The sequence below is a fragment of the Narcine bancroftii genome, chromosome 4 (genome assembly GCF_036971445.1).
Source record: "Narcine bancroftii isolate sNarBan1 chromosome 4, sNarBan1.hap1, whole genome shotgun sequence".
NCBI lineage: Eukaryota > Metazoa > Chordata > Chondrichthyes > Torpediniformes > Narcinidae > Narcine > Narcine bancroftii.
Window position 1 is genome coordinate 309,007,259 of NC_091472.1, and position 14,654 is coordinate 309,021,912.

General features: G+C 39.5%; 1 protein-coding gene across 1 annotated transcript in view; it reads right to left on the minus strand.

The window, feature by feature from the left end:
• cerkl (CERK like autophagy regulator) overlaps positions 1–14,654 on the minus strand; it is a 171,551-nt gene that overhangs the window by 89,936 nt on the left and 66,961 nt on the right. Inside the window, exons 4-5 of the mRNA XM_069936236.1 lie at positions 6,053–6,187; positions 2,953–3,016 (exon numbers count right to left, since the gene is read on the minus strand). Coding sequence (XP_069792337.1) covers positions 2,953–3,016; positions 6,053–6,187 — 199 coding nt within the window. The remainder of the gene's footprint in view (positions 1–2,952; positions 3,017–6,052; positions 6,188–14,654) is intronic.

Here is a 14,654-nt window from a genome sequence, read left to right on the forward strand (position 1 = left end):
ATGGAATATTTAAAGATGTACTTCAAAGATGATTGGGTTCTCAGGATATTTTGTCATACAGTCTTAATATTTTCTCCAAGGTGAACTGCCATTGTTGGCATGACACTGTATATGCCTGTACAAGCTTGTGTGAAAATATAAATAAAATATTCCACAAAACATTTTCTCCAATAATTTTTTTTTTAAATACCAATTTCTTTTTTGCTCCTTGTTTACAATTCGCCATTATTTTCAAAAGTTTCATGATGACAGGCCAAAATATGTTCTCTTAAACTTCTCTGCCATTTAATTATTCCCCAATTATCATTTCTCCTGCACACATCAATTTTTGCTACAATTTTTCTTTTACCCTTAACAGTTTTTGTGATCGATTTTTATGGTTCTCTGTAGTTTACTCTTGTATTCTACATTTGCTTTTCTTTTCAGTCTCACAGTTTCCTTCTACTGCAACCTGAAATCTCTCCAATAGACAGGCCCATAAGTCCTTTTGACAACATAATGTTACAGGTCCAAAGAACCCCAAAACCCATAAGCAATAGAAATTCACCAAAACAAATGGTTACTTAAACAAAAGTTGCTTTTAATTTTCTTTAAACATAAAAACAGGATCAAACTTTAACATTATTATTAACTATGTAATGTGTATGTGTTCAGGAAAGTTCTTTGAGTCACTTTCCAATCTCAATTTTCACTCCTCCAAGTTTACCAGTATCAAGCAATTCTTATACTGTACACAGAATTTAACATTTGTGAATTTTCACTAAGCTCTGGTGCTTAAAGTTAAATGGTTACTGCTCAGGAAGGTTCTTGTTGGTTTCAGAGAGAGATTCGTTGCTCGTTAGACACACACAAACTGATTTACCTCCATCAGTGACTTCAGTGTCTTGCTGAAGAAAGTTGCCCCATCAGGGTTTTCCAAATGATAACCTCTTCTTCCTGGTCACCAGAATTCTTCTTGTTTCCCTTATTTCAGGTGAAACTCTCTAGCCAGCCATTTCCTCTTGTAAGGGCCACAAGGGTTTTCACCAGGCTAAACTCAGAACTCATAACACGTCTTCAAAATGGGGTTTTCCAACAGGCTTCCAAAAGCCACTGCAGAAGTCAGTTCTCTCTCTCTCTCTCTCTCTAAACCAGAACTCCTTGCAGGGCTCCAAACTATGAAAGATCTTTATCAGCACTTGAGCCCTTTTAAGTTCTTTCCCAAAGGAGTTTTTTATTGTCTTTGCAAAGGCGCTCGGAGCCTGGACTGTCTGGCTTGAGCAAAGCTTTAGAATTTTAAATAAGAACTCTTTTGTGGAGTGTTACCATCTGTTTGTGGTAAACTCCCCATAATCCATCTCTTTTAAAAACATATTTATATATAATTCTAAAATATAATATAACCCATCACAATAACAACTAATAGCCTTTAACTTCTTTTAATAACCTTGGCAGGAGCAATGTACCTGCTGAGATTTTTTTTTTGCCTTAATTTACAACGAATATGCATGCCTTTTATGCATTAATTATTTAAATGTTATCTAATGTTCATTTACTGTTAATAGCTTTTAATGGAGTTCACCAATTTCTTTTTACTGCTCTTGTTTTTCTTAAACAAGATCCCGGTTTCAGACTAAATGATCACTTCAACACCTGATATAAAATTTTATCACATTATAATCAATCTTCCTTAAAACCACTTTAATAGATCATTAATTATTCACTATTCACTGCACTAAACTAGGTCTTTCATGTACATTATTATTGTTCAATTCTTAGAAAAATGGTCTTAAACGTGAAACTGAACAGAATCAAATTGTAAGGTGAAAGAAGTTAGGCAAAATAATTAGAAAATGCTCTGCAGACATGTCCAATTTTAGTAAAATTATGACCTTGTTGTTTTATCAACCCCAAATCCAGTAAACTATCACTTTTAGACTCCACAAATTCATCCTCTATATTATTATTATTGGTGATTTCTTTGCCCTAATGCCTTCTGCACTTGCTGCACCCAAAGTGGTTATACTTCATTTTCAAAGCCAAGATTTTCTTTTCTCTCAACTGCCTTCTTCCAACAAATTATCAGTTCATCTACCCTTCATTTCCTTTTTCTCTACCTCTTCCGAAGGTACTCCAACATATACAATTTCCAAGAGTGCATGGAATAGCAGGGTCGTTATGACAACTACAAATTAAAGTAATCAAAAAAAACCATTAAATTGCTTTTATTTAATTTCCATTTAGTTGAACCCTGATGTACCATTCAGTATAATCTGATAAATCTGTATTGGAACAGACTATTAGGAGAATACATTAAAGGTGTAAGCATTGTTGTCAGAAAAATTAGTTTCTTTACTTCCTGTTCACTGACAGAGATTGATAATACGTTAGGTAGTCAGCTTTATTTAGAATAATGAAGCTCGTATATAAGGGCAGAAAAGGTTCATAGAGATCTCACTTTCATTGACATGACCTTGGTTCCAGCCTCAACACTAGCCATTCTCAACCTTTTTTTTCCAGCTATGGCCCCCATAGGACTCTTCCCAAAGTTTATGGCGCCTCTTCCCTGCAAAGAAGTCAAGTTTGCTTTCTTCCGCACTTCTCTCCGACCAACTACGTAAAAACATTTTTTAAATATTTTGCAAGGTGTTAGAAAACAAAGCCTTTACTTAAATGTGTTGTGGCCCCCGGGGTCCTCATTGAAAATGGCTACTCTACATCAGCAGTCCTTTGCATGAAAACAGTTCTTCAATGCTTGCAGAACAGGTAATTCAACTCACACCTGCTCTGACAATACATGATGTGTTTTTCGGCTCATAGACTCGTTACTTGAAATTGCAAACATCAGATTATCATTCAGCTGTGTCCTTGCTGACACATCATGAAAAGGCTTTTGAAGAAGTTATTTTCAAGCAAAACTCAGTGACGAAGTTCAATAAATATTTTGATAGCAGTCTTGCAAAGAGAACATACCCATCAAATTCTTGAATATCACATTCCTTGAGAACTGAAAATCCATGTCCTTCGTACTGTGTAACTACAAAAAAAACATTAAGGTCAGTCATAAAAATGAAATTATCAAAAGATTTGAAACTACCTTTTAAAGAAAAAATTGGGACTGCTAAATGTGGTTGCCATTTGTACGAACATATGGCAAGGCTACAAAAGGCAAATTTTACTAAAAAGTCTATTTTATAATGAAGTAAAAAAGCAATGAACACACATTATCAGATGCCAAGACAATACCGATCTTAACAAAATTGAGTTTGCCTCAATAGAATTAATTTTTTTAATCTTTTCCACACTGATTTGATTTTGATCAGTTTTACCTTCAAATTTTTATCTTATAATTAAAGAATTTTTTAAGATTGCAAAAGTATGATGTTTGGGAAGATACCAGCAACATCAAATGAAAGCAGAGGGAAGGTGGCAAAGCTGCACACCAGAGTCTACAGTCTCCAGAGGATCCAAGTCTGTCATTCCACATTGCCATCTCTACTGCTTATGCCCTATGTGGCATTCTAAATGCCAATGAAGAAGGGGATGAGCTGGCATGCTGCAGATGGCACTAAGCATCATAACTACATTTAGCATTTCCTAGGGCAGCTTTGCCAGAAGAGACAGCCCAGCTGCATCTCTCCATCAAAGATTTCCAATGACTGACATGACACTTGCAGATGGATTTTTTTGTGTAAGAATGTGCATCGAAATCTTTCATGCTTGTCTGTTTCCCGGTCGGTACCAGTGTGCTTCTGGTCATATATTACATTTGTCTAATATTATTTAAAAGGATTTAACAGTTGCAGTTTATAACACCTTCTCCCCAGGAAATACACTTAATATAAATTCCCCCTCATCTTAAAGCTGCAGTGTGCTGGGCTAGCAATATTTTTTTTTTTGCATTACACAATTAACTGGCAAACTCCATTTTGTATTTAATTGCCAACAAGTCCATCCGTATCACCAAATAACTGCAAAATATTCCAGTGTAAATATTCAATACAACTGTAGGGGGAGCAGTGAACACTTAAATGAAATGGATTAGGACACAAAAAAACAATGACCTCTGCAATATGCGGAGCTGATATTCTTGAATATCCAATATCTAAGAAGGATCACATATTCAAAACAAAATTTTAAATACTGATGACTGCACGCTACTTTAAACAAAATATAACTTAAAATTAAAAATATATTTTTCAATTCATTTAACTTGCTCGTTTTTTTTTTAAACATTTCTTTGCATTGGAATGAAAGAGAAAAATCCATTCCTTGTAATGTGCCTTTAAACCTGCAAACATAAATTAGTATGCAGAGAGATACACTAATTGAATACTGCATAAATTAGGCAAAAACAAGGGTATCAGTAGAATTTAATAGCTGTGCTGGCACTTTTCATTTGCCTTTAATTGAATGAATATAGGCAGATTTTAAAAAAACCCAACAGCAATTGTGCATGCAGACCCACCTGTTAGTTTTCATGCTAACCTTAAAAATATGAGATAATGCTTTAACTCCAACTCTATTGAAGATTTAATATTTAAATCAATGCCCAAGCTACATCCAGGTATATGATTAAATGGTTTTAAATTAAGTGGAAAAACCACACAGTCAAAACTGAGTTGTAAGCAGCTAAACTAGCATTTCTTGAAAGGCACTACTGCCGATTATTCAGGACAATTTTATTACCTAGCCTGATAATAACTTTTGTATGACCAGAGCCTCTTGCAATAGTTCTCCCCTCCACCCCCTCCCAAAAAATATTGCTGGTGTAACTCCCAGTTGACCACAACCAAAAATCTTTTTGTTTCTTTTAAGGATTTGCTCTTGCTGAATCACTGTAGCTCTCCATCAAACTGTTACTCCCTTTCTGACCTTGATCCATCCAAGGTCAAGAAATATCATCGCAACTTCAAACAAGGCATGTTCGAGCCATTAAGGTTAAACTCTGAATTCAATAATATCAGACAAATAGATTTCCCAGGTTCTTTTATAACTCCCTACAAATTGAAATATGCTCAACGAGTAAGATTAACTTTTTTTTCTCTCTCCATAAATGTTGCTGGAACTACTGAGTATTTACTACATCCTTTTATTTTAGCGACTAATGTTTTGTACACCCCCCCCCCCCCACCCCCCACCACTTTCAGCTTCTTCTCCTCTCATTCATCTTCTTCCATTTATATCTCCTTCAGACAGATCAGCCAACAGATTTCATCACTCCCTCTGTTGGCAGCACCACTACTTGTGCCATTTGATCTCTCGACCCCCAAGTCCGAGCGGCAGTGGTGGGATATCAGAGGGGATAGTGTTTGGGATGAGGAGAATATTTGAGAAAACTGGCAACATGTTCTATGTTCTCCAGATCGACTACTCACTTGAAGCACTCAATAGATGATATCATTTGTGCACCACAAACATGGGTGAGGTGGGAATAACATAACAATTACAGCACGGAAACAGGCCATTCGGCCCTTCTAGTCCGCACCGAACCAAACACTCCTTTCTAGTCCCACCTCCCTGCACAATGCCCATAACCCTCCATCTTCTTCTCATGTCCAACCTGGGATACTGTTGATGAATGCCAAAGCTCCAATAAAGGCAATACATAAAACTTAATTCAGACAGCACCCATCACTATTTTAAAGATCACCGAGAGTGTATGCATGAATTTATAAAACAAATTCAGTTTAGCACTAATAATTGTTCTAGGTTATTACTTCTTTAAGGACTTTCACACATCAAAAATGGTTGTAGAAAGATTCAGGGAAGTTACCAGGAGGATACCATGAATGAGAAGATAAACCTCAGCATTTTGCGTCTCCTGCGTGTTTAAATACTTTGCAACAGGACATGATCAATTAATGAAACACATCCCCTGATGTTGATGATGCTATAAACATTTTGCAGGTGTACTTTTTTTTAATTTTTAAAAATGTATAATTCTTCTGTCATCAATGCAGAAAATCCATTCTTGTTACATTCAGCCAGAGTTCATGATTATCTCACATCGCCGAAACAAAACATTAAATTCTAGCCATGCAGATCACACATGATAATCCGGTTAACTTACTGGTGACGTCTGTCTTGATGTCAGCTAGTTTGAAAAGAGGAGCAACGTGTTCATAGTAGACTTGTTTAGCTTCCTTTTTGTGACTATATGGGTTGATAAGAACTTTTAGTGACTTTGGTCTGCTTGGATAAAATCCTGTGAAATAAATAAAACAAAATTTAGCTCCAGGTGAGATCCCAGAGGACTGGGAAATAGCCAATATTAGAACATTCTTAGGGTTAGGAATTAGTTGCACCTGGAAAAGCATAGACATTAGGGGATGATCAGAACGATTTTGTACTGGGAAGTTGCACCTTGATCGAGTTATTTGAAAAATTAACAAAGATATTGAGGAACGTTGAGCAGTGGGTTTTTATACATGGAATTTAGTAAAGCTTTTGACAAGGTTTCTCATGGAGGCAAGAACATTCTGGCATGTGGGATCTCCGGAGTTCTGTACAAGTGGATAATTGTTAACCTGATTGAGAGTCTACGACCAGTGGTGTTTCACAAGGATCAAAGCTGTGTCCTTGGTATTTGTAATGTATATATATATTCAGTATGTAAATGTAGGGTGGCTGATTAAGTATGCAGACAACACAAAAATTGGTGAAGTTGTAGATAGCGAAAAAGGTTGTCAAAGCATTAGCAGGATATAGGACCAGTTGGAAGTACTGAAAGGGGATTAGCAGATGGAAATTAATCTGGACAAATGTGAGATATTGCACTTTGGGTGGTCAAGTGCAACAGAAAAATATACAGTAAATGCAGGACCCTCAGAAACACTGATGTACAGAGGAATCCTGGGGGTACAAATCCATAGCTCCCTGAAAGTGGCAAACACATAGCTAGGGTGATGAATGTGGCATAAAGCATGCTGGTCTTCATCAGTTAAGACATTGAGTATAAACATAGGAAAGTCATGTTGCAGCTATACGTATCTGGTGAAGCTACATAGAGTATTTTGATCACCGCATCCCAGGAACTATATGGAACTGTGGAGAGGGTGTGGAAGAGGTTCATCAGAATTTTGCTTTGATTAGAGTTGGGGTCACCAAAGTGGTCGATGGGACTATCCAAGGGGTTGATAAATGCCAGGGGACGAAGGGCGGGGGGCGGGAGAAGATCGATAATGCCAGGGGAGAGTGGGGGGATAATGATTGAACTTCTGCGGTGGAAAGCAGGGGCGATCAACAGCATCTATAGCAGTGGTGATCAATCTTTTGCAAGAGCGTGCCTTGGTGGCTACCATGTTGTATTTGGCTTCGGCCTCTGAATAAGTTGATAGAAGATGCAAGTGTACTTTGTACCTTTGGTAGTGCCACCCCCCGTCCAGTGCCCCCACCACCTTCCCCCCCCCCCCAATCCAATATATCACCACCCCATGTCCTGTGCCGGGATTCCATACCTGGGGTTCGATGAAGGATCAAGTATTCCATGAAGGGGTCAACGGACGAAAAGGTTTGGGGACCCTTAGATTAGAAGGTTCCTATACTAGCTACAAGGACAAACTTGGGATTGTTGTTTTCTCTGTAGCAGTAGATGTGGTCTACATGGATTTTAGCAAGGCATTTGACAAGGTCCTCCATGAGAGATTCATCCAGGAAGTCAAAAGGCACAGGATCAGTGGAACGTTGCATGGGTGGATTAAAAAATTGGCTTCAGGAAGAAAGCAGATTTGTAGTGGAAGGAAAGTATTCTGCCTGGAGGTCAGTGACTAGTGGAGTCCTGCAAGGATCTGTTCTAGGACCCCTGAGTCTGTTCTGGGATCTGTTCTAGGACCCCTGCTCTTTATGATTTTTATAAATGACCTGGATGAAGAGGAGGAAGGATGGGTCAGAAAGTTTTGCTGATGACTCAAAGGTTGGAGGAGTTGTGGATGGAGCTGAAGATCAATTATACTTAACCACTCAAAAGTTAACGAGATTTAATTTAATTTTTTCAGATTTATGCTTTAGATGTGGTGAAGAGATAGGTACTTTTTTTTCATTCGACAGAGGCTCTAAAGTTAAGACCTTTTGGATACAAGTGAAATTATTTTTGCAAAAAGTATTAAAGTTGAACTTCTGTTTGATCCAATGTTGTTTTTATTAGGAGACGTTTAGCTTTGGCTGTATCAAAGAAATGTTTGGCAATTACTTGGAAATCTGACTTAGTTTTAGGTATGCAAAGATGGCATACTGATATGAAATCTTGTATCCCTCTTGAAAAGATAACATATAATTTGAGGGATAAATACAATTTTTTGTAAAAGTATGGAGCCAATACTTAAAAATTCTTGGTTTGAACATTTGATCTCTCAATCGGTTCCAGTGTGGTGTCTTGGTTTTCACAGCTGAATAGTTGAATATTTGTATATGATGGTCTTCTTTCTTTTTAGTGGGTAGATAGAGGGGGAGGAGGGTAGGTAATAATGGGGATGGAGAGGGAGGGTTGACTTATATTTTTTTGTATATGAATTTATTATAATCAATGTTTTATGGTTTTTTAAAATTCAAAATATTCAAAAAAAATTGTTGAAGGTTACAAGAGGATATATACAGGATGCAGAGTTGGGCAGAAAAGTGACAGATGGAGTTTAATCTAGGTAAGTGAGAGGTGATGCATTTTGGAAGGACAATCTAGAAGAGAACAGGGTTAATGATCGGTTACTTAAGAGTGTGGATGAAGAGGGACACTGGGGTTCAAATCCATACATCCCTCAAGGTCGTAACACGGGTTGATAGGATAGTTAAAGCCTATGGGATGCTAGGCTTTATTAATAGAGGGATTGAGTTCAGGGGTAGAGAGGTCATGTGGCAACTCTACGAATCTCTGGTAAGACCACACTTATTGTGTTCAGTTCTGCTCACCTTATTATAGGAAGGATGTGGAAGCTATGGAGAGGGTGTAGAGAAGATTTTATCAGGATGTTGCCTGGACTGGGAAACAAGTCTTCTGAGGCAAGGTTAGCAGAGCTGGGACTTTTTGCTTTGGAACATAGAAGGATGAGAGGAGACTTGATAGAGGTCTACAAGATTATGAGACGCATAGTCAAGGTGGACAGCCAGCACCCATTTCCCAGAGCAAGATCAACAAACACCACAGGACATCTGCATAAAGTGAAGGGAAGGAAGTTTAAGGGAGATATCAGGGATTTTTTTTAATATAGAGAGATTTGTGGGTGCCTGGAATCCCTTGCCGGTGATGGTAGTGGAGGCTGAAGCATTAGGGCCATTAAAGAGACTCTGAGACAAGAAAGAAATAAGACAGATGAAAGAAAGAAAAATTATGGGGTAGGAAGGGTTTAGTACTTTTTTTTTTAAAAGGAATATTTGGGTCAGCACAACTTCAAGGCCCAAAGGGCCTGTACTGCGCTATATTGTTCTATGAGGGGCAACCTGATAGAAGTAGGTCAAAGTCTGAGAGCTACAAAGAGGGCTACAAAGAGTTAGAGATTTGTTTCCCCCAGGGTAGAAATGTCAGATACTAGAGAACTGAGAGAGGGAAAGTTTAAAGGAGACTTGCATGGCAAATATTGTTTTAGTGATAGGTGCCTGCAATGGACTGTTGGGAGAAGTGATGGAAGTAGATACAATAGGGAGGTTCATGAAGCATTTAGACAGATACATGACCAGGCAAAAAAAATGGAAGGATGTCGATCACGTGCAGTTAAAATTGACAGCATGGATACCATGATAATAATATGAAAATTACAGCACGGAAACAGGCCATTAGGCCCTTCTAGTCCGCACCGAACCAAACACCCCTCTCTAGTCCCACCTCCCTGCACAATGCCCATAACCCTCCATCTTCTTCTCATCCATAGACCTGTCCAACCTTTTCTTAAATAATACAATTGACTCCGCCGCCACTATTTCTCCCGGAAGATCATTCCACACGGCTACCACTCTCTGAGTCAAGAAGTTCCCCCTCATGTTACCTCTAAACTTCTGCCCCTTAATTCTTAACTCATGTCCTCTTGTTTTAATCTTTCCTCCTCTTAACGGAAATAGTCTATCCAGATCCATTCTGTCTATCCCTTTCATAATCTTAAATACTTCTATCAAATCCCCTCTCAACCTTCTACGCTCCAAAGAATAAAGACCCAATCTGTCCAATCTCTCCCCATACTCCAGATGCTTAAACCCAGGCAACATTCTGGTCAACTTTCTCTGCACTCTCTCCACTCTGTTTATATCCTTCCTATAATTAGGCGACCAGAACTGCACACAGACCTCCAAATGAGGCCGCACCAACGTCTTAGACAATCTCAACATCACCTCCCAACTCCTATATTCCATGCAATGATCGATAAAGGCCAGCATACTAAAAGCCTTCTTAAAGAGACTCTAAGACAAGAAAGAAATAAGACAGATGAAAGAAAGAAAAATTATGGGGTAGGATCTGAATGGCTCTCTTATTTGACATACTGTTCTATGTTTTAAAATCTTTATCTCCAAATTCTGCAATGACTTACTTCATTTTATGTTAAAAATAGTATTAATATTTTCTTTGTAGAGATCCTTTATGTAACATTCACCAACATGTCCATGCTAATATATTTTATACATTTGACTTTATTTTAGACAAAAGGTGAAATCCACATCTGATTGCTCAATCCATGTCATCTCCCTAATCTGACCACATTGAACATTTGTTTGAAAAATACAAAAATTCTCAAGTTTGTTAAGAAGTAATTTCCCTCTGTTGACCAAGTACACATCAAATTGTAAACATGAGTAGTATAGTTTCCTTTAAATGCCAAAAACTAAATTTGTCCATAATCCAACAGCAGTAAAGTGTATCAATAAATATTTAAAGTTAAGATTGCTCAAATAGAGAACGGATGGGAAGTACAGAAAAACACTACTTACCCCATTTGGGTGTACATCACATTATTTCCCATTGCCTTTGAACCAAGAAAAATAAATGCACCCAAGATCAAAACTTTAATCCAACAACCCCATGTAATTTTTTTTTAATCTTAGAATTTCAACATGAATTAGAAATACTGGAACTCCAAAACATACAACAAAGCAGACTTTCTCAATTTTAAGACTCTGTAAATCATGCAAACCACCAGGTTTTTCCTCCAATTGGTGTCTGTCCAATTCTGATCATCTTTTCAAAGCTATTCTGCTATCCATGGTAAAACTCTTCTGACTTGTGAATCCTCAACCATAAGTGTTAAGTTACAATAATAAATCTTGCCACAATATCTCAACAATACATTAAAAGCACATTAATGGCCAAGAAAAATTTAAACTGCAAAATGAGTATTACTGACCCCTTGTTAATTAATCTTCAGTACATATCATGAGCAGTTAGTAAATTGTCATTTACATTATCTTTCTTACTAATCCACATTGGCTTTGTCTAATCCTGTTGATATTTTCTTCATGGCCTATTATCACTTCTTTTACATTACCAAGCATTGCCCCCTCCCCATTACTAACATTATGCAAGGGTATAGTAGATGTGAGCAAAAAAGTAGGGGTGTGATATTTCTGTTATTGTAATTAAGAAACTTGGATTTTTTTATAACAACTATACTTTATTAGCTATAGTGCTCACAACCTTGTGGAGGCATCCATTTTGAATCTACTCCCAATTGCAACAACTCACTTCTGACTCCCTCTAGTGGTCAGGATTATCGCTAGTACTCCATCATTACATCCCCTTTCTTTGAGATGTTTAACAACATGACAACTAATATAGTAGTCATTTCAATTTAAATGTTCATACCAAATATAAACACAAACATCAACAGCACAAAATTTTAAAGTGTGCAGTTCTCTTTCTTTGAGAGGTTTGGGCTGTCAGGTGCTTTGATAACACGTGTGGATCTTTTTAGCACAGTTGCTTGTGTCGGCTCTGCTGGTTTACTACTGTCTAGCACGGGTGGTGTTTCCTCTGTTGCTGTGCAGGCTGGACCCTCTGCGTTTGTCTGTTCTTGCAGTGTCCTTGTGTTTTCAGCAGGCTCTTTCAGTTCTTCCTCAGTATTTGATCATCCTCTGTTCTGACAGTGTAGGATCTTGGATCTACTTCAAGATCCTGCACTGCAAGAACAGTAGCCTTTTTTGTCCCAAGTGATGGAATCTCTGAGTCTGGCAGAAATTGATCCTGAATCTATAGAATGTTGGAAAGTGATTACCAATACATCACAATTTCTAGAACCACCTCCTGAAGTACCCTGGGATGCAGACCATCAAGCCCTGGAGATTCATCAGCCTTCAGTCCCATCAGTCTACGTAACATCATTTTCTACCTAATGTGACTTTCCTTCAGTCCCTCCGTTACCCTAGGTCCTCTGTCCACTATTATATCTGCGAGGTTGTTTGCACCTTCCCTAGTGAAGTTCTCTCCATGCTGCGTGCACGAGTGAAACACATACCTCTTGAACATTTCATTTTTCTTTGGTGAACAGTGTTCATCAAACATTTCGATAACCTTGTTGAACTTGCCCTGGTCAGATGCCTCAGCATAAACAAATGTGTTGAAAGCCTCTAGTGCTTGAATTCCCACCACGGTGAGTAGCAGTGCAATTTTCCATGAAACAGGTTTGCTATCGAGTCCAATGGTTTGCAGGTACAGCATAAATCATTGTTTGAACAACCTCAACTAATGGTTGACATTTCCAGTTTACAGCGTTAGGAGCCTTTACACTCTGATGTACCATCAATTATTCCAAAGACTAAAAGTTGCCAAAACAATAGGCTTTTAATTGCTTAAAACTGTATGTACACTCATGTTGCTTGGCTCAAGTCCTGAGCTCATTCTGGGGGAGGAGTCAGGGCGCAACAGCCTTTATTAGGGGGTTCCCAGGGAAGGAGCAACTGGCACAGTCATGAGGGAGGCTGGCCAGCCATACATAGAGATAGTAACCAATCATAATACAGTGGTACCATCACATTCACCCCATTTATTTTTTTTTAAAAAAAAGGTCCAACTGGGGAGAAGTGTGTTTAGTGTTTACAGGTTCAGTTGATCCAGTGATTTTGTCAGTCACTGCAACCACTGTAGTGGCAGCTGCGGGTCAGCTGCCGGTTCCTGGGTGATGTAATATATGTTGGTGGTCTTGGCATCCGGCAGCTGATTTGGGGCAGGGTTTGGGGCTGGTACATAACCGGTGATCACGGGAGGAGATCGTACTAGGTGGTCTCGGGGTCTCCTGCACGCACTAGGTCCAGGACGGAGACAGTATCCTCTCACCCATCCGGGAATGCCACGTGGGCATATTGGGAGTTTGTATGGAGGAGATGGACCCTTTCGACCAGAGAATCAGATGTGGCTCCTTGTGAGCTTTTGGAGCAGGAATGGTCCTGGGGACATCAACCAGGGTAGCAGCGTAATCCCCGATGTGGACTTCCTGGGGAAGGAAAGCAGTCTTTCATGTGGGGTGGCATTGGTGACAGTGCACAGGAGGGATCTAATGGCGTGGTGCCTCAGGGAGGACCTCCTGCCACTGGGAGACAGGTAGGCCTTTTGACTTCAAGGCTAGTAGGACTGCCTTCCAAACAGTGGCATTCTCTCACTCTACCTAGCAGTTCCCTCAAGAGTTGTAATTAGTGGTCCTCTGGTAGCAATACCCATTGTCAACAGATACTGACACAACTCGTCACTCATGAATGACCCCTGGTCACTGTGAATGTAGCTCGGTACCCAAAAAGGGTAAAGATGTTGCGCAGTTCTTTGGCAATGGTAGTGGTGGTCATACTCCTCAATGACGTTAAGTACACATTACGATTAGTGGAGGGTAGGGGTCCCTTGAAATCCATACTGAGGCATTCAGAAGGTTGGGTGGTTTTTATCAGGTATGACTTGTCCAGCCGGTAAAAGGGCAGTTTGCATTCCACGCAAACCCAACACTTCAATAGAGTTGGGGAGGTTTTGGGCTTTAACACAGTGGAAAAGCCAGGTAATCCCGGGGTGGCAGAGGTCATTATGGAGGGCTTGTAGTCAGTAGGACTGCACGCTGGCACAGGTCTCCTGACACAAGGCTTCGGAAGGCTCGTTGAGCTTCCCAGGCCAGTATAAGATTTGATAGTTGTAGGTGGAGAGCACCTCAGAATCTTGTCACTCTTGACTATTAGACACAAAAGCAACTGCATGCTAGTCAGTCAGCAGGGTAAATCTTTTCCTGGCCAGGTAGTGCCTCCAATGTTGCACTGCCTCAGCAAATGCTGTCAAGAGTTCAGGGTCCTGAAGTGCGGGAGAAAAAGGCTACAGGTCTGCCCGCTTGGTTAAGAGTGGCAGCCAGGGCAAAATTGGAGGCATCACTCTCCATCTGAAACAGGGTAGATTTATTCAAGGTATGCATGGTCACCTTGGCAATGTCTATTTTGATGTGGGTGAAGGATTCCTGGGGCTCTGATGACAGGGAAAAGAGGTGGCTTTTAACAGGGGCCAGGCCTTATCTGTAAAATTGGGAACCCCAGGCGCCTTTTTAGAGCCTTGAAGCTGTGGGGCAGTGAAAGTTCAACAGAGGGCACATGCAGTTGGGATTGGGGCTAATGACTCCATGCTCCACAGCGCACCCGAGGATAGCCAGACATGAAGCGTGGAATACACACTTGTTTTTGTTATGTGAGGTTCAACACTTTAGCTGTTTGGAGGAATTTGGCCAAGTTGTCGTGGTCAT